The sequence below is a fragment of the Papaver somniferum genome, chromosome 8 (genome assembly GCF_003573695.1).
Source record: "Papaver somniferum cultivar HN1 chromosome 8, ASM357369v1, whole genome shotgun sequence".
Classification (NCBI taxonomy): Eukaryota; Viridiplantae; Streptophyta; class Magnoliopsida; order Ranunculales; family Papaveraceae; genus Papaver; species Papaver somniferum.
In genome coordinates this window covers 11,971,776-11,992,635 of record NC_039365.1, presented here as the reverse complement: position 1 = coordinate 11,992,635, position 20,860 = coordinate 11,971,776, and the positions used below count along the sequence as shown (strand labels likewise).

At 36.0% G+C, this 20,860-nt stretch overlaps 1 protein-coding gene across 2 annotated transcripts; it reads left to right on the top strand.

Moving 5' to 3' along the window:
- Positions 1 to 7,478: 7,478 nt before the first annotated feature.
- On the top strand, positions 7,479 to 20,234 carry LOC113304337 (DNA-directed RNA polymerase IV subunit 1-like). Of its 2 annotated transcripts, XM_026553420.1 has the most exons (21): positions 7,479 to 7,659; positions 9,067 to 9,117; positions 9,390 to 9,513; positions 9,706 to 9,826; positions 9,930 to 10,042; positions 10,889 to 10,960; positions 11,087 to 11,317; positions 11,794 to 11,949; positions 12,062 to 12,157; positions 12,313 to 14,334; positions 14,464 to 14,633; positions 14,735 to 14,798; positions 14,884 to 15,005; positions 16,146 to 16,276; positions 17,158 to 17,411; positions 17,509 to 17,673; positions 17,782 to 17,919; positions 18,416 to 18,657; positions 18,763 to 18,874; positions 19,329 to 19,744; positions 19,822 to 20,234. In XM_026553420.1, exons 3-20 carry the CDS (start codon positions 9,433 to 9,435, stop codon positions 19,518 to 19,520), a joined length of 4,482 nt encoding a protein of 1,493 aa, XP_026409205.1. In that variant the 5' UTR covers positions 7,479 to 7,659; positions 9,067 to 9,117; positions 9,390 to 9,432; the 3' UTR covers positions 19,521 to 19,744; positions 19,822 to 20,234. The 2 variants fall into 2 exon arrangements, with proteins under 2 accessions (XP_026409205.1, XP_026409206.1); XM_026553421.1 differs by lacking the exons at positions 7,479 to 7,659; positions 9,067 to 9,117; positions 9,390 to 9,513 and having other exon boundaries at positions 9,811 to 9,826; positions 9,930 to 10,047.
- Positions 20,235 to 20,860: the final 626 nt, after the last annotated feature.

Here is a 20,860-nt window from a genome sequence, read left to right as displayed (position 1 = left end):
CGAATGCATTTAGCGTATGCACTAAGCCTTTTAAACCACTAAGTGTCCCTAGTGGACGAGTTGAAGTCTCGTGAAGGTTTGCTTAGAACGTACCTACAAAGTTCTAGGTCAAAATTAAGCTCAGATTCCATCAAATGTGACATGTGCAAAACAGTTAAGCTCACAGCAAAATGGAGATGTCAATCTAGCTATCAAGGCACAATCCTAGCACTGATAACAAAAAAGACATGTGATAAGAGTGTAAAGTGTATCTACACATGTGTAAAGAAAGATTGAAGTTATGACTACTAATCACCAAGAGATAGTTTCTCAGGCTAAGAACTGAGGTCGAAATCTAGCTAGCTGTCCGGACTTTACGAGAATTGTGAATGAGTTGGAGGTATTTCACAATTACTCGCGTTGTACATCAATGGCATACACCCTCCTTGCTTATTACAATGAAACAACAAAATGACTCTTATTTACATTGACTATTCTCTTTTTATTTTTGGAACAAGAGATGATGGAATTGATAAATACTTGATTTTTTGTTTTTTTTTTTTTTTTTTTTTTTTTTTTTGAACAAGGAAACACTTTTGATACATAACAAAAGAAACAAAAGATTACATGACACTTTGCAAGAGGTAGCCCTTTTTGATGCACCCAGTTAAATTCGATGGTTGTCTTTCTTAATGTAACCTCCACCTTCTATCCCAACCAACCAAAGAACAAGCTAGTCAAGTTTCGTTCAGTATTCTAAAGTGATTGGCAATCGTAACTTCCTATCAAACACCTTGAAGATCGAGGCCATACATGTATTGGTAGATCGTGCGCGTGCAAATTTCTTATCACTATGTGAATTGTGCTAGAATCAGGGTGCCTAAATATCTAGACTAAGACTCCTAATAAAATACATATTTGCACAAGAGTCAACATTTCAAGGTAAATGAGCTCCATTTTTTATGATTTTTTAATTTTTTAATTTTTTCAATTTTGATTTTTCAATTTTTTTTTGGAATTTTTCAATTTTTTCAAAAAGAAGGAGTTCGTTTTCAATTATGGCATTATCGTGGTATCTACTCTATACCCCCAAACCTAAACTAAACATTGTCCTCAATGTTTCAAAATATGGAAAGAATTAAAATGCAACATATGGAAAGGGACATGCTGAGTAGAGTAAAAGGAGAGGAATACCCGATTTCGGCGAAAGCAGAATTAAAACTCCGTTATTCAAGGCAAAAATCCAACATATTTCAGCCGAGATCATATTGGATTAGCAAAATATATACAAAAGGAACAAAAGTTTTTAAAATTTATCTACTGATTATATACAAAAATTCACCATACACTAACAATCTAAAGAGTTGAGGATCAACCCAAAAGACAAAGTGTAGACATTTCAACAGCTTCACACATATATAACAGGAAAGAAACGCAAGTGAAACTGTGAAACAAAATGAGCTACCCCCAAACCTGGATTTTACAGAAGATATAATTTTGAAACAAAATCGCGCAGTTTCGGGGGTTCATCATGCAAAGGTCTAGCTCGAAATGAACTGTGCTAGGGACGGGCAAACATGCAATTTCCAACTGTGGTCCTCAAAGATATTATACTTAGATGCAAAATAGTCCAAGAGGACTTGGGAAGCACACAGTTCCAATCCTAGATTAGGAATTTTCAGAAAAATCGGTTTGACAATATGGGTACAAACCAAATCTAGGTTGGGTGGAAGGCCATCAGATTGTGACTTAGGTAGGAAGATAGGCACATCATTATTAATCAAATCAAAATCTCCTAAGTCTTACACGTGTCACAACATGCTCACAATCATCAAACAAATTGGCAAGATCACAATCAGAGTCATCAACATCATCAACAATTTTTCTCATGCATCGGCAAATCAGGAGAAATATCACAATGTGACCTAGGTAGAGAATCAGACACATCAAATATATTTTCATGCATATTAGTGTCTACAGAAGATTCAACTATTCCTATGTCATGCTCATCTTCACAGAATAATTGTACGAATCCCATGTCAATATCAAAATCATATGAATTACAATGAGTATTAGAAAGAACAACATGCATGAAGGTCGAGGGCGAGAAGCCATATGTTTTGAACCAACAGGTTCCACAATATTTTCATGTTCTTCTAACATATCATCATAATCATCATCATGGTAGCATGCATATTGGTCCTCATTAACAGTGGTGGTGTCATTAGTCGATTCATGTTCCTCTAAATTAGGTTCATATTCAACATTATTACATGAATGGGACTAGACACTTCATTAGGGACAACATACATTTCCTCATGAATTTCCTCCTTTTGTCGGTGAAGCAAAATCTGATCTAAATGTGCATGAATTCGTGATGTAGATCTATCATAGTCTTGCTTACAGAGTCTTAAAGCTTCTGTGGTGGAGTCTAAATTCATGGGAGTACAAAATTCTTCATGTTCAAATTGTGGTGAATGGTACATGTGTGCATGGTCATTAGGGTTTACAAAATATTGATCGCAACCCTCAAAGGATTGATTATGGTCCCAATGACTACCATTCTCACAATTTATGGGCATTTCATACATTGGATTTTCTCTAGATTGCCTAAAATTATGCAAAATATGACAATGCTCAACAGGGTGGTCTAAACTACCACATGCGGGACATGCATAGATTTCAGGTTGCCTAAGAAAATTAGATGTGACAGATTCCTCATGTGATTGCATTTCTAAAGCTGTGATTCGAGCTTCTATTTGATCCATAAGTGATGATTGTGTGAGTGAGGCACTAGCAAAATGTTCATTTTCACGTTGCGATGAATGATGCATGTATGAATAGTCATTAGGGTTCATGTATTGCGGCTCGGGACTTTGAAAATGTCCATAATAATTCCTATGACTATTGACATCATGGTCCGTGGAAGGTTCATAACGTGGCACATGCCCATAAGCAAGTTCTCTAAGAGTTTTATTTCCATCCCCAGGAGCAGACCAAAATCCAGACATGATTGGCTCAAAAGCTAAGTAACTATGTTACAAAGCTCAGAATTTGGTTTTTTAAAGGGTTTGGATTTTTGGGAAAAATTTGGTTTTGGTGGGAGACATTTGAAAATTTGGTTTTGAAATGGGAGAAAAATAAAAAATTTGGTTTAAAATGGGAGCAAGAGAAAATTTGGTTTTAAAATTGGGAGCAAAAGAAAATTTTGGTTTTTTTTTTTTTTTTTTTTTTAAAAAAGAAAATAAAATTTGGTTTTTGAATGGGAGCAAGCCCACTGTTTGTCCTCTAATGGAATGGAAGGCTGCGGCCCACGAAACACTAAGTTTTAATTTTGAAAGTTTAATTTGGCCCAGTTGGTTAAGGCCCGACGTTTGTTTTAAAACTTTGGTTTCGAGGTCCACTCTTGAGTGGAAACAAGCCCACAATCGGTTACAAGCTCAGCTGGGTTTAAACCCAGAGTCCAAAATACAAGTCCAATGAAATAATTTAAACAAGCTCACAAAAATTAAACACAAGCCCACAAATTAAACAAACAAGCCCACAAATAAATTATTACAAACCCAACAGAAAATAAGAGAAGCCCAAAAATTGGCTTTAATATTACAAGCCCACAATTAAAAAAAATTGGAAGCCCACAATTCGGGTTCTCTTAAATGTGTTACCTTTTAAGCACAGCCCAGCTGCTCTGATATTGTTGCAAAAACCCAGTTGGGTTTTGGTTCTTTTCCTTGGTGGCGTCCCAGCAGAGGAAAAACAGGTTCAAAACAGCAGGTCCAACAGCAAATGAAGTGAAGCAGATGCAGATGCAAATGCTATGCAGTGAAATGCAAAAATAGCTAATAAAACAACAAGAAAAACACAGCACCAATCCCCGGCAGCGGCGCCAAAAACTTGGTAGGCATTTAAAGATGTAAGAAAATAAGACAAAGGATAAGAAGGCCTACATGTTAAACTTCAAGTGCACAGTTGTCATTGTAGTGTGTATGTGCAAGAACAGGTCATCTCCACAGGGACTTGGGGTGTAGTTGAAGTTTCACTATGCTGCTAATTGATGCAAAACTAAATGCAAGGTCACAAGGTTGCAGTGACAGTGAAACAGAGATGGTAAAACAACAAGGAACCAAGGCTATGAGCCAAGGGCAGGGAAGGCAGTGCACTGATTTCAGTGCACAACAAGATGTGAAGTGCAAAAACAGTGAAGGAAATAACTGATCAGGAAGCAATGTGAGAAGTTACTAAGGCAATTGAATCCACCCTTGTGACCAAGCCAAACAATGCAATTCTAGGTTGAAATTAGGATCTTAAGCATACAAGTGGAATGGAAAGAGAATTAGCTTGCTATGAGCACTAATTTCTCCCATTGCTCAATAAAAACAATGCATCCTAAGCATACAACCTAGCATTCCACTACCTAAATGTGCACTAAGGCATCATCTGAGCCTCATCAATGCAACTTAGCTCATGCTAATCTTGTAAACATGTTAACAGTAATAAATATCATACAAGGTAATTCAAACAACACACATATGATGAGCAAATACAAAAACATGATAAACATATGAACTAACAGTGTAAGCATGAAACAAATGAGAAACTGGCTAGTCCAGTTCTCTACAAGAGTGAAGCTGGCTAATCCAGCATCCCCCCTCTAACACACACTAACACCATCTATTTATACCCAATTTCAGTTTAGGGTTCATACACCCAATTTTCCCCAAATCCCCAAAATTCCGTTGAAATTAGGGTTGTTTAACCTCACCTAAATTGATGCAATTTCTTCCAATTGATGTCGACCCATACCTTGTAATCTCTTCCTGCTCCATTCCCACGCGCCAATTGCTTCATCTATCAACCTAATTCACCAAATCCAACCCTAACAGTGATGAGGATGGTGGAGTTGTTGAAATAGATTAATAGGTGATGGGGGTATTGAGGGATATGATGGATTGTGGTTGTTGTGGGGAGTTGTTGATGGAGAAGGAGGTGACGATGGAACTGGTACGGCAGAGTAGGTGGTGGTGGTTCTGCAAACAGGGTATGGTGGTGAAGGAGAGCTCGATGGAAGAAAGAAGAAGGGGTAGTTTGTTTGGGTTATATGTTTCTGGTACTATGGTGTTAAGCGGGCGTATCGAGTTTGATGATCTGTGACGCTGAGCCGTGGGATATGGAGTTGATAGAACAATCTGACGGCGAGATGGAGTGAAGCTTGTAGCGACCGCTGGATTATATAATACAACAAAATCAACGACGCCAGATGGAGTTAGGTGTTGTAGTGTTAAGCGGAAATATCGAGTTTGATGATCTGGTAAAGAAGCGACCGTAGGATTTAGATGTAATCCAATCTGACGGCTGAGGATGGAGGCGGGTTTGGATATAAAAAAAAAAGGGTTTGGGTAAGGGTTTTGGGCCTTGGGTATGCCAAGCCCATATCTTCTTGAAGAACAATTTCTTCCTTCTTGAGCCCATTCCTAGGTTTTTGGTCTTGTGCGCACCATTCTTCGTGGCTTCCTTGCGTAATTCCTCCCGGCTTTTCACTACTTTTCTGCTCTTTTTCGCTCCATGATTCATCCAAACTTTATTTATTACCTAAAAATGCAAAATTAATTAATAAAAATATTTATTCATGAAAACAATGAAAATACAGAATATAGGGTAAAATGTAGAATTAATGCACAAAAGATGAGTTAAATGCCAACAAAAAGGGATAAATATATACAATATTTGACACTCATCAATAGACCCCCAACTGAACTAGTAGGCCTGTTAACAACGTTGCTTTCATATATATATTATTCTCTTGTTTATTGATTGTTATGTATCACTAAACCACCGTTGAATAATAACTATTCTTGTAGTGTTTTTTTTATTTTACTGGTCTTGTTGATTGGCAAAAGACAAATAACAATGCCAAATAATATTTTTTTTCGATAAGTTTCGAAAAAAATCAACTACCCAGTTACCATGTTGGTTTATTTTCTCTCATTTTAAATGTAAATATAAAAATCAATTACACAATATCAAGTGAGTATCTGTGCACCTTACTTTTGCGTGTGTATAAATTTGGATTCATGCATCTAGCTCTTTTCGTTACAGTGTTCAGATATTAAATCTATAAAATTTTACTCCTCCCCATAACTTTGGGTATTCCCAAGACTATAAATAAGCATTCGAAATTAATGTTTTTCTTTAATTAAGTCATATGCTTTAACAGATACTTTTATGATTATGTTCGAGGAAAGTGATTTATATAATAATAATAAGAGAGAAAATGCTATCAAAAGTAATCTCTGAAGGAGATTGTCAGAATGTCATGAACACGGTGAGTGGAAACTTCTCCACAATTAAATGGACCAATTTGAATTTTACTACGGATCATTTAGTTATTCTCGAATGGTTTAGTTCTTCGTCGCGTGTCCACTCTCATAGAGACACGAATTATGTAGATGATGAGATCAACACGTTTGCAAGAAGTTCGCCTATTTGCCAAGAATGGGAAACTGAACTTCTGGTTTGGCTTCAAAACGCCATCCAAAAAGATATGAATAACATCTAATTTCCAATGTAATCCAACTTATTTAATTTTCCTATTTCAAAAGAAAATCTTTGGATATGCCTTTGAGAATTTAAAACTGTGTCGACAAACTAATTTTAGGTCGAAAAGTCTAAAATTAGTTTAGCAATATAATTCCAAAACAAATTTTATTAGCTTTTTGTGAAGCAATTTTCTCTGGTTTTTTTGTGGAATGATTTATGCTTTTGTTATCTAAACCTTAGTTAACGATTCAACGAATTTCTACCGTATAATTCGTGGATCGACATGAATAATTGTTCGCCAATAATACGTCCCAACTAATCTAACTCTTAACCTAACATAGGTTGCGTATCTTCACGCAGATTAAGAAAAAAAAAAGACTATAAATTTTCTAAATCTACCCTCATTAATATTTTATAGAATACTTATCTTAATTTCTAAAATCTAGTGTGAAATTGGAAACTAGTGGATTGTTTAAGAATTTCATATATAAAATTGAGTTTAAATTATATTTTAAATTCGTATATGATTCCAAAATAAAACCAAATCAGAAATTTTTTGGAAAATATAAGAAAACCTTAAGTAATTTGGGACTTGTAAAAACCCTAAAACCTTCGTCCGAACTGAATGCTAACTAAGATCTAAACTTCCCTCTCTCAATCATCACCCTTTCTGAAAATCAAAAGACGAAGCCTTTTTCCGTAAATTCAAACTTTAAAGAGTCCCAAGAGAATGACAATAATGACTTTATTAAACTTTAAAGAAAGAAAAAGGTGGAAATGGGGTGTCAGTATAAAACCTCAGAAGCAGCAGCAGGAGGAGCACAGATTTGTAATTAAGGTCAGAATTGAAGGCTAATAGTACGGGGGGCATTAAATCCTCCTCAAAAACCAATCTCAACGCTCGAAATCTACTCTCTAATTAAACTTAACTTTTTGTCTTCACCCTTCTCCGTGAACTTCGACTGCGCTCTCCTAGTTTTTTTTTACACACTTCTCCATCCCACCACCTCTCTCTCTAAAATCTTTCTGAGAGGAGTAGATTCTAGAGAGAATCGAAGTTCTTCTTGAAGTCCTCGTTCTCTTCTCTGTAATTGAAAAAGTAGAGAAGAACCGTGTAACAGAGCTGATTCTGCATTCCAAAAGGTAAGAGTACTCAAAACCTAGGGGGAAAAAAGTTCTCATCATTCTTCTCTTTTGGTAAAAGTTTTTTTTTGATTCGGTGATTATGATTGTTTTTGAAGAAAGTGATTTCTGTAATAATAGACTGTCTATCAAAAGAATAGATTCTGAAATTGTTTTTTTGTTGTTCTTATTGCTGAGGTTGTTGTAGTATTTGTTGTAAGTTTTTTGTTGGTGATAATCTTGGTTTGGATGATAATGCATGTTGATTTGATTTGTATTTTGTGTTTATTTCGGTTTGTTTTTGTTGATTTTGTGCTTTTTGACGCTCTATTTGAGTGTTACGGCGGAAAAAGTGACGAGTGACGAGTGATTTTGATTTTTGTTCCTCTTTTTGTGAGGGAGTTACTTAAGATTGGTACTTGATTAAGTACATTGTGAGAATTTGGTGGTTTTAAGTATGTGGAAATTCGTGTTTTGCTGTTTCGAATGGAGTATAATTGTTTTAATTTTTATGGAATGATTTTAGAGACAGTACTAGTGTTGTGTTTTTTTTCGATAGTTTTTTGATTTTGTGATTTTTGATGCTGTATTTGAGTGTTTTAGGACGGAAATGATCACGAGTGATTTTGATTTTTGTTCTTTGTTGTGAGGAAGTTACTTAAGATTGGTACTTGATTAAGTACATTGTGAGAATTTGGTGGTTTTAAGTATGTGGAAATTCGTGTTTTTGTTGTTTTTAATGGAGTAGAATTGTTTTAATTTTTATGGAATGATTTTAGAGATAGTACTAGCGTTGTGTTTATTTTTGATAATTTTTTGATTTTTGTTCGATTGATTGTTGTGGAATTGAAGGTTGAATCGTTTTAGCAAAGATTTGAAAAAACCGAAAAGAGTTTATTATTTTGCCTTTTTTTTTTTTGTTAAGGAAGTAATAACTAAGTTACTAAACATTGATTTAATGTTGGAACCTGATTATGTACAATGTGATGTATGAGTAAATTCCTATTTTGATGGAGTAGAAACTTGTTTTTTTTTTTAATATGATGACCCGAGTATAGTACTAGTACAATGAGTTAGTGAAGGTCTTGATTTCTTGAGTTGGTCAGCAATGACATTACCGCTATTGTGTAATTGTATTTAGTTTTTATAATTTGTTGATTTTCGGTCTTTTCTTTCTTTATTTGCATGTTGTTGAATCAACGGTTTGGTCATTCTACAAATGAGTAGATTTAATTGCCTATCTTTGTTAAGGAATTGAGCGGTTCTTAACATTAAGTATATGTTGGTACCTGAACATTGATTTATGTGTTGATTTATAATGAAGAATGGGCTTAGACTGAATTCTTTTTCCCTCTTGATTACCGGTCTATTTCACTTATTTGTGTTGAGTACAAGTCGTTCTAATCAGTTGCAGTTTTTCTCCTGTAGGAATTCTCGTATTCAGCTGTTCAATGGCTTCTGCTCTAATACTTCTTTTTGGTAAGGGCCTGCAACTTTCACCTCTTGCTTCAAAGCCGCTGTGTTCATTGTTTTCCTCTTGGGTGTATTGTAAAACTTGGTATATAGTTGATTGATTGGGAATTATCTGCCGTAGTGAATGGATCTCTATTTTTTCCCAAGGCTGTTAAAATATGATATTTGAAGAGTTTCAACATCAAGTCCCATCATGCAATTACCAATTCCTCTTTTCAAGATGATCTACACTCTATTATATTGGTTCTAATTAACATTCTTTGAGATCTACTGTATAGGGTGATGCAAGTATAAACACAAGAAAAGGTGAAGCCAGCCAGTATGGATAAGGACGTGATTCTAGAGCAGCCTACTGGTGTCTTGACTGGCATAAAGTTTAGTCTTTTGACTGAAGAAGACTTGGTACATGAGCACTCTCTTTACACTTATAATGCCTACTTGTTGTTCGATAAAATGTTTCTGATTATATAGCTACTAAAGGTAGTTGATTAGTTTTAGGTGTTGCAGGGACAATAACTATCGGCATGTATTTGGATTGTTGTTTGAGTATTTCTTTTAACATTCATGTGTTATGTTTGTGTATATTATTTTCAGGAAAAGCACTCCGCCGTCTCAGTAGAATCTGTGAATGATGTTACAGATCCTAAGATGGGGGTACCAAATATGTCATCCGAGTGTACAACATGCGGGGCCAAAGACATAAAAACCTGTGAAGGTGTGGACAGAGACGTACAAGAATGCCGCTTAGTGAGTTGTGTGCTTATATTTCCTTTTCCATGTTTCTGAATGTGCTGAGTTATGCTCTCGTGTATTTGCAGGACATAATGGGATTGTTAAATTGCCAATAGATCTTTTCCATCCCTTCTTCACTTCAGAAATTGCGCAAATTCTGAATCAAGTCTGTCCGGGTTGCAAGTCCGTCAGGACGAAGGTCAGGTACCTTACTCATTGTGCTGAGTTTTTATATTTGATATACCCCTACGGTTGGAAGATATTTAGTAAATTGTAATTGAAAATATTTGCAGAATTCTAGGTTGATAGATTTGTTTTGTTTGTTTCTAGCTCGGGTTTTAAGAAGATCACGAACTTAACACTTTCTTGTCAAATTTATTGTTAGATAAACAACAGTTAAGAGAAAGAGGTTCCTTGTTTGCTATTCCGCGATAAAACTTTAGGATCTAAAAATGAGAATACATCAATCGGGAAGTAAGCAAAACATTCATTAAGCGAAAGAATGTTGGATTAAGCCCCAAGGGCATTAATGTTAATCTAGGCAATAGGACAGATCGACATAATTTTAAAATCCTGTAGGTAGAATATGGAATTTATGTCAAGCCTCACACTTAAGTAAAAGATGTAAACATTAAGTGAATTTTAGAGATTCCTTTGGCGTTTTGGAAAAAGATTTGCGCTGAGCAGCGTCTGGTGCAAGTATGTACTTGAACACTTCAGCTGAAGTCCTTGGTACTCGTACCCTTAAATATTATTATGCAGGGTTCTTATATGCTGTCCCAGCATTTGGTCATCTACAAGCGCCAGTAGTATCAACTCTCTCAGATGTTTAACAAGATGTTATTACGAGTCTCATTGATTATAAGCTAAATGAAGGATGGGTTGTCCATTTTGCCAATGTTTTTTGATATCTTCTAGAAAGTTGATAAAGAATAACTATATTTTTGGCGTTCTTGGTTTAAGTTTTATTTGATTTAATCGTTATGATATATATGCAAATACATGGTAGAGCTGAAGTCTTAATCTACTTGTGCATGTGTACTAGGGCCCGAGCTCAATGACAGAAACTTCAGCTTCCCCATATTATGCTCAACAATTTACGTGCAAATATTGTGTTGTAAGTGTGTTGCAGTATCCCTATTTTAGTATTTTCCTTTTATTTTACCCTCCCAATGAAAGTTTCTAAGCACACCACTATCCTTTTTGCTACTTCATTTAAAAGAATGATTTGTTCATGAAACAGAAAAGCTCAACTGATTGGTATCCTAAAATGAAGTTTAAAGCTGCGGGTGCGAGAGATTATTTTGGAAAGAATATTTCAGAAATTATTGTAGAAGTGACAGACAAGATTCCTAGGAAGTACTTCAGTAAGGGTCTTGAACTGCCAATGGATTACTGGGATTTTATTATGAAAGACCCGCAACAAGTAGAAACTGATTATAAATCCCACAGAAGATCTCTGACACCATTACAGGTAACATCATGTATGGTACCTCATTCTCATTCATATTCTTTTGATGGAATATACTCTGATGCACAGCTTCATGCCTACGTGGTACTTCATTCTCATTCATATTCTTTTAATGGAATATACTCTGATGCACAGCTTCATGCCCACACATTTCTATAAGATTAGAATACATGGAAGATGAAATTTATTCAAGACTGATAGCACCCTTTCCTAGTTAAAGGGTAGTGCTCCAAGATGACCTTAGCAAAACAATTGATGACGGTAACTAATGCATTAGACCCCTGGAGCAGTTTCTGTGCAGTTAAGTATTATAGTGTGATAGACTTCTGACCAATTGTATGACCAACATAACCGGCAGTCAGAATGAGTAGAAAACAAATTTCCTCATATATGGTGTTCTCATGCTCTCATCGTGGTTCCTTCTCTGTTGTAGCTTGATTTATGTATCGTTCCATGATCTTCTTTGTCCCCATTTTCAGGTTTGTAATATATTAAAGGATGTTGATCCGAACTTCATCAAAAGCATTGTTCCAAAGCGTATATTGCTTTTTCTTTCTGCAATATTAGTTACACCCAATTGTGGCCGCGTGGTGGAGATGGCCAATCTACTCACTACTGGGCAGAGTATGATTTTTGTAAGTATTGTTTCTTGTCTCAGGGAAAGGTGCCTGGTTGGTTGCCATCTTTTGATGACTTCATGTTTGTTTTTTGTCTTATAATTCTTCCGTAACTCGGTTACTTTTCCAGGATGATCGTACCAAAGCTTACAAACGGCTTGTTGATTTTAAAAGAAGTGCTAATGAACTTGGCTCCCGCGTGGCCGACTGCTTAAGTGTTTCCAAGGCAAGTAAAACAGTAACAAGTATTTAGAATTCCGAACACTAACTGGAATGATAAATCAACTGAATTATAATAGGTCCCTAAGCTCCACAATCAACTATTATTGTTAACACTTTGGTTATCCCCTTATTTATTTTGTTCATGTACTCTTACTGCAGCTAAACACTGGAAAGTCGTCCAACAATAAATTAGATTCTTTCAACAATAAATTTGATTTTCCAAACAAGAAACCAGATTCTTCTAAAACTGGTCATCAATGGGTTAAAGATGTTATGCTTGGCAAGATGACGGATAATTCTTTCCGTATGGTTATTGTTGGTGACCCGAGGATTAAATTGGGTGAAATTGGTATACCAAATGATATTGCAGAAAGGTTGGAGGTTACTGAGTGCCTAAACTCGTGGAATTGGCAAAAGTTAAATATGTGTGCCAATTCCCGTCTTCTGGAAAAAGGAGTCCTTATTGTAAGGAGAAAGGGTAAAAAGGCTTGCGTGTTCAAGACGGACGATCTGAAAATTGGTGACGCTGTCTATAGGCCTTTAGAAGAAGGCGATCTTGTGATGATTAATCGACCTCCATCTTTGCATCAACACTCTATAATTGCTTTATCTGTTAAGATCCTGCCGACAGGCTCGGTTGCTTCCTTAAACCCACTTATATGTGATCCTCTCCGTGGGGATTTTGATGGTGATTGTCTTCAATGTTATGTTCCACAATCCATTGACTCCAGGGTGGAGTTGAGGGAGCTTGTTACTTTAAACCAGCAACTAGTAAATGGACAAAATGGACAGAGCCTACTTTCGGTGAGTCATGATAGCTTAGCTGCTGCTTATTTGCTAAGGAAAGATGATGTTTACTTGAATAAAGCACAAATTCAGCAGTTAGAAATGTTGTCTCTTCATCTTCCCCCCTTTCCTGCCATTGTGAAAGCACCCACACCCGAAATGAAGGAGGATGAAGCATGCTTGCATCAGCGACCCATCGAGCAGTTAGAAATGTTGGCTTCTCATCATTTTCGCTCTCCTGCTATTGTTAAAGCACCCAATTTTCAGAGATCTATGTGGACTGGTAAGCAGCTACTGAGCATGTTAATGCCGCAAGACTTTAATTTTGATTTTCCAGTGAATGGTATCTGCATATCTGAGGGAGAGATACTATCTTCTTCACTGGAGTCTGCTTGGCTGCAAGATACGGATGATAGCATTTACTCTACTCTGGTCAGGAATTATGGGGATAAAACTCTTGACATCCTGTTTTCTGCTCAGGAGATATTGTTGGAATGGATATCAATGAGGGGTTTTAGTGTTTCTTTGTCAGATATATACCTATCTTCTAATTCATGCTCCAGAGGAAATATGGTTGAGGAAGTGAGCATGGGTTTACAAGAAGCTACCCAAGCATTTCGAACCAAGGACTTTCTGATAAATCGTACGTGTATGGAGAATCTTCTGAGAGATAGTGAAGACACCCATAATTGTGAAACTTTTGAAGTGGATGATATCGACAAAAGGTTATATGACTTGACCGAAATAAACATTGGTGCATATCAGGATGTCTTTCGTGATGTCCAAAGGCTGGTGTACCATTATGCATCGAAGGAAAACTCGATGCTTGCTATGGTTAGATCGGGAAGCAAGGGTAGTTTACTGAAATTAGTTCACCAAAGCCTGTGTCTTGGTTTACAACATTCGAGTGCTCCATTATCTTTTAGAGTGCCCAGCATGCTTTCATGTTCTGCAAGGAATCATAGAGATTTTGATACTCCTGGATCCCACATTCTTTACGCCGTGATTGAAAATTCTTTCCTCAGTGGCTTGGACCCTTTAGAATGTTATGTGCATTCGGTGTCAAATCGGGATAGTTCTTTTGGAGAAAATGCTGAGATTCCTGGAACTTTGTTTCGAAAGATTATGTTCTACATGCGTGATTTATACCTTGCGTATGATGGGACGGTTAGGAATGCATATGGAAACCAGCTTGTCCAATTCTCTTATGGTGTATCTGATAAGGTTACATCCACTGAGGATGAGATATCTTGCCAGATTAGTACTGGCAGTGACAGAAGATGTGGCGGCGAACCTGTGGGCTCGTTGGCTGCATGCTCCATTTCTGAAGCAGCATATAGCGCCTTAGATAAGCCACTTTCTAGTGTGGAAGATTCTTTATTGCTGAAGCTAAAGGTTTGCTTGTGCTATTTTCTATTTAATTATTTTAGATCTGTTTTCATGAATTCGCTACTTGTAGAGTTAGTTTCATGTAAAATATGAGTTTGGCAGTGATTATAGAGTCTGAATAACTTGATTTTACAGAAATTATTGATGTCTTCAAAGACGAAGACAGCGGAGGTCCAGAATGTAACACTGTTTCTGTCTAAGAAACTAAAAAGATTGAATTATGGATCTGAGTATGGAGCCATAGCAGTTAAGAGTCATCTGGAGAAAGTTCTTTTTTCAGAAGTTATTTCTGACACTGCAATTGTGTGAGTTTCTTAATTTTCATGATGATGCTTACTAATCTGTTAGTATTTAAGTCAATTACCAGGCTAATTGAGTTTCTTTTGCTATGTCTTGCGGATATTAGTTTTTCTGAAGAAAATTGTCAGACCCATCTTAGTCCATGGATCTGCCACTTTCACATTAGCAAGGTATTACAACTCTGAATATTCTCAACGTGAACTGTTGTCTTTTGTATTCCAGTTTTCTTAGCCCTTACTTCACCCAAATTTTCAGGAAGAGATGCAGAAGAAAGGGCTGAATGTTGCATCTATATCGAGTGCTCTCGAAAAGAATTGTTGCTCTAACTTGAGCAAACAGAAGTTTGAACTGCCAGTCATGCATCTTGATAGCAGAAGGTTGCTCTTATTAAATAGCAGAGCTGATGCTTTACAAAGCTACATGTTTTTTATCCTGATTTTGCTTACTCTTCTATGCTACACAGACCCTACACTGTGTATATTTAAGTTAAGGAAATGCAGACAAAGGATTTTACATGCATTGGAAAAATAACGCAAACCACAAATAAGAATTTAAAGGATTTTTGTGAATGCAATCAAGAGCATAACATAAATAGAATATTTCCCTGCCGTGTAAGATATTGAAGTAGAGTCAAGGAATGCAGACTACTTACATCCGTAATTCTTTTTTGTTTAGTTAGTGTGCTGGACATTGACACCATCATGGCTAGTTTATTTGCTTATCATGTAACACATCTTTGTACAACACTAGAACACTTTCCAACATCTTCATTTGTTAAGTATTTTTGAAATTATTATGTAGACTTTTTATAGAAAGCATCTAACACACATTTACTCAGTTAAACCCCATATTTTCCTACTTACATCCGTAATTCTTTTTTGTTTAGTTAGTGTGCTGGACATTGACACCATCATGGCTAGTTTATTTGCTTATCATGTAACACATCTTTGTACAACACTAGAACACTTTCCAACATCTTCATTTGTTAAGTATTTTTGAAATTATTATGTAGACTTTTTATAGAAAGCATCTAACACACATTTACTCAGTTAAACCCCATATTTTCCTACTTACATCCATAATTCTTTTTTGTTTAGTTAGTGTGCTGGACATTGACACCATCATGGCTAGTTTATTTGCTTATCATGTAACACATCTTTGTACAACACTAGAACACTTTCCAACATCTTCATTTGTTAAGTATTTTTGAAATTATTATGTAGACTTTTTATAGAAAGCATCTAACACACATTTACTCAGTTAAACCCCATATTTTCCTACTTACATCCGTAATTCTTTTTTGTTTAGTTAGTGTGCTGGACATTGACACTATCATGGCTAGTTTATTTGCTTATCATGTAACACATCTTTGTACAACACTAGAATACTTTCCAACATCTTCATTTGTTAAGTATTTTTGAAATTATTATGTAGACTTTTTATAGAAAGCATCTAACTCACATTTACTCAGTTAAACCCCATATTTTCCTACTTTAACTTAGCTAACTTAATTGCAGTCATTGCTCGATGGCTGGTTCAGAAACCAGTTGTATTGTGGGGTCTGTTGACATCGAAGAGGCTTGTTCCAACCAATTGGCTGGTGTTCGTGACGTGATGATGCCATTTTTGCTTGGGACGGTCATCAAAGGTTTCCATTTCAACACAATTTTTTTTTTTTGCACAATTTTCCCAAGCTGCATTTACCTGGTTGTATGTTGCCTGCAAGTTTTAGCATCATATCTCTCAAAAGTAATTAGTTTTAGCCTGAATTTAAATTCAGTGACTTAATGGATGAATAGGATTTGTTTGGCAATCAATGCCGTGTTGACAACTGTTGGGGTAGAGGGAGACACATAGCACCTTTTTATTTTTAGTGATCTCTGTGGTCAACCTATTGAAGTAGAATAGATAGGTTTTAATTATAATTGTTATTCAAACATTTGATATATCGAAAACGTTTCGTAGAATGGCAGTTTCATCTTTATCACATCGGAAATTGACAACAACATAAACGCATAAGATTAGTACTTCTTAGAGTATATTGTTTAGGCTATTTTATTCCAATATCTTGTCAGTGCATGGCCATATGTTTTCCTTTGTATTGTTCTTTAAAAGTGTTGTCTAGAATGCGATAGTGAATCTTTTAATATTTTTATTTGTCTATTCACTGTTAAGAGTTCTGCCATCTGTTAATGCCATCTTTTGATATTTTTATTTTTATTCTGTGACTATCATTTTTGTTACTGGTAACAGAAACGTTGAGATGGCATGTACAAAGCGGTTCTTCCATCTGTTAATGTGTGCTTTTTTGTCTTTAACGTCTTATTAGATTTATGTTTTTCAAGTGTCAAGAACTTTATACTGCTATATAGAAGAAAGTAAGGTCCAGAATCACCAAACATCTGTATGGGTGTGCTCAGTTTTTACCTTGGTGGTGTAACTTGGCAAGTTTATTGTCTTGTAAAGTTCCATGAGTTTGGGATTGGGTAAATGAATGAATTACTGACAATTTATTTGTTTGGTGCTTAGGGTTCGTGGAGGTTGAGAAAGTAGATATCGTGTGGAATGATTTGCCCAGGGGATCTCGTACAAGTTCTTCTGGTGAAATGTGTCTAAGAGTTTCCATGGCCAGAAAATTCAAGAACTTCAAGTTCTGGAGTATTATTAAGAATGCCTGTCTCCCCATTATGGATCTAATCGATTGGGAACGCAGTTATCCGAACAGCATCAATGATGTATCTCATGCCTATGGGATAGAGGCTGCATGGGCACACTTTTTCAGAGTGAGGAAATCTGGCCATACTTTTTCTCATAAGCATTTAAAACGAGAATCTTACAGTTTTACCCATGGATTTATATTTTATTTTGTCTGATGTGCAGAGTTTGAAGTCTGTAACATCTGATATAGGAAAGAGTATTCTTGAAGAACATCTGCTCCTCATTGCAGATCGTTTGTCTTTTACAGGGGAGTTTCTCGGTTTAACTGCCAAAGGATTAATAACTCAGACATCCACCCCATCTCCATTTAATCAAGCATGCTTCAGTGTTAGTCCTCACATATGTCAATTCCCATGCATACTTATAATCATGTAACCTGGTAATGTTTACAGCATTTAAACATTTTGTTGTTTGTTTTCACATCGAACTTTGCAGAGACCTCTCTTCAATTTCGTCCAAGCTGCAAAGGATGAAGCTAAAGATGATCTTTCAGGGACCCTAGACGCAGTTGCATGGGGCAAGAAAGTTCCCGTTGGCACTGGTGGCAACTTTGAGATTATTTATTCGCAAAAGGTACTGCTATATATTGTCATTGAAATTGTCAATTGTATCTATGTGTTGAAAGAAGATGACTTGCTCAAGGTGAGGATTGATAATTGGAATTGAAGTAAACCTACTGTAGAATTCGGACAACCCCAGATCGATTCTTTGATGATAGCCAGTATTTAGGAGCATTACTTTTTGGTTGCATTGCTTCCATGCCATCAATTTAGTTTTTTATTTTACTGTTTGTATTTTCTTGAGCAATAGCTGCATATATGAAAAAAGAAAAGTAGGTTACTGGAATTATGTAGGTATTTCATACTTGGATTAATAACTTGATTACTTTTTCATCTGTCAACCAGCAAATAATATTGATCATATTTTACAATTTATGAATTTAACAAATTTACTATTGTCTATGTACTTATATCTTTAATTGATTTTCACGTTCATTTCTATTCTTGGTTCTTGATCCCTTCAGTTGTTCCTATAATCTTTAACTGTTCTGTTTTTTAAATGTTGGCAGGATGACCAAGTTGACAAACTGGATATCTTTAATACGTTATCTACCCAACCGATTTATAAAGACGCGCAAAAGGCGTCCCCTAAAAAAGGTGACAAATGGGATAACTATTCATTTGCAGATGGATTTGCAATCCCAGCTACGCCCGTTAAGTCAGAAAGCATCCCAAAGGCAGTTGGTAACGCTTCTCCTTCAGAAAATGACATATTAGACATGGTCTTTCAATTGCAGAACATCTTGTACAAGTAAGCTATTCGTCCATAATTCCACATGTTTTTTATTCTTCCTTGCTATTAAAGGTAGATGTGAAGTTCCTTACAGTATTTCTTTTTCCTTTTTCATTTTTGCAGGTATCCGGTTGGGCATTCTTTGAGTGAAGACGAGATATCCACAATGATTTGTGCTTTGAGTTATCACCCTCGAGGAAATGAGAAGGTGGGATCTGGACTTCGTGAAATTAAGGTAATTATCGAATTCAGAAAATGTTAGGTTTCTGTGTTCTTTAGTCAAGGAGTGTTTGACAATCATGCTAGGTTATGCATAAGTCTACATAGAGTTAGCTTCTTAACATAGAGCTTCATGTGGTTGTCGACAGCAAAGTAATAGTTTTCACTTGATTTCTAGGTTCCCTAGATGCCCATCCGCAATGTCTCTGTATTCCAACTCATTTGCATGGTTTCAAACCAATTTAGGCTGCAAAGCATTTTAGGGTTGATATTTTTCAGAAGGCAGGTAGATCAGGCAATCTGTTGTTACTGCTACTTGCTACGTCTGCTAAACTTTCATCTTCAAATCCTAGTATAGATTTTGTCGTCTGGTAGTCTCATTATTTGTAGAACATAAGAATTGAACTTTATTTGTGGTTGGTTAGAAATAAGTTCAGTTCGTGATATATTTTTGTTTGCAATTTTGACAGGTTGGTTACCATCCGAAGTATAATTCTCGCTGTTTCAATGTAGTAAGAACTGACGGTAGCATTGAAGATTTCTCGTACCGAAAGTGTGTTTTCGAAGCAGCAAAACGAATTTCTATTCATTGTGCTGAATCGATAATGAAACGGTTTAAGAATGATAACAACAACAGTTACCTGGTGCAAGAGCACAATTGATAACCTCCCACTCCGTGGAGGAGTACAATTTTGCTACTTCATTTTTTGGTGCTTTGCTACTTGAATTCAATCTTATCCATACATCTAAGTGCATATAGTACAGTCATAGATATGTCCTTGGTTGTTTGGATGGGATTAATTCTAAAAAGCTAATCACCAAAAATCAAGTAACAACATGGCACTCCGCCCCAAGGAGGGCATGTTGGTACGGGAGTGATAAACATGTAAGTGCTACAATTTCACAGCTCTGCTCATAATAGTTGGTATTCTTTTTCTTTTATTTAATTTTGTTTTTTTGTAGCTTATCCAAGAGAAATCTGTTGATCCACGGAACATGCTAAAGGCTGCTGCAATTACTATGGGCAGCCACAAGTTGCAATCCTTTCAAAGCAAAAGGAAGGCTGTTAATGCCACTTGTGCAGTCGCAGCCTGATGAAGATGGGAGATTGCTGCACAATGAAAATGGAAGAATTTTGGTCCAGAAGCCCACTTGAACTTTCAAAGATAATTCTTTCGGAGTTGCACGTGCTGGTGGTGGGAGGAGGCTAAGGAACACTAGTTACCATTTAGGTTTTGAAGCATGTAGTATGTAAAATAAAAACAACCATCGCTTTATTTCTGCCACTAAATACTACTATGTAAAAGCTATAGAAGTTGAAAATAGATCTCCCTTTGAAAGTCTTAATGATAGTAGTTTCAAGTTTACTTTCTGCATCACTTATCTAGTCTCTTTCGGCTCTTCTTGTGTTGATTGGGAGAGGTCATTTTTATCTCTTCAGAATAGGGTTCTTCTTGCACTCGTTATTGCTTATAGATGAAGTTTATGCCAGTCTTGCTAATTGCTTATAGATGAATAAGCTATAGAAAGTTATAATGACAGTTGTGCATTCCAAATGGAGTTATTTGCTAATTGCGAGAAAGTTGGCAGCAACAAAATCAAAATTGAGATTTTCTGAAGAAACAGTAGCAGAAAAAGATGAAGAAATCTTGAAGAAATAGAGAGAGGAAAATTTTCAGGAGAGAAAACAAGGAAAAAGAAGAAAAGATTATCTCTCCTCGAAATTCAGTTAATAAATAGGCAGAAGGGATAACCGGCTAAAAATAGGGTATACCGGTAAAAAACCGACACATGTAAATAAAAGCTGAAATTATGGAAGTATGTCGGTTGAGTGGAGTTTGAAAAGATGAATGTGTGCGAGATTATGGATCGAAAGAAGATTCTCACATCATTCATTCTGAAAAAAGAACGACATGAGAAGAGGCAAAATGTAGAAGTGAAATATCGCACACTTACTATCTATGCGATATAATGATGATCTAGTATGAGCGAAGGGCATCGC

Excerpts from the sequence above, each read along its gene's own strand:
- LOC113304337 (XM_026553420.1), top strand. The coding sequence starts at position 9,433 with ATGGATAAGGACGTGATTCTAGAGCAGCCTACTGGTGTCTTGACTGGC. Across the intron at positions 10,043-10,888 it reads GCAAGTCCGTCAGGACGAAG|GGCCCGAGCTCAATGACAGA; the intron begins GTCAGGTACCTT and ends CATGTGTACTAG. Across the intron at positions 17,920-18,415 it reads AGATTATTTATTCGCAAAAG|GATGACCAAGTTGACAAACT; the intron begins GTACTGCTATAT and ends AAATGTTGGCAG.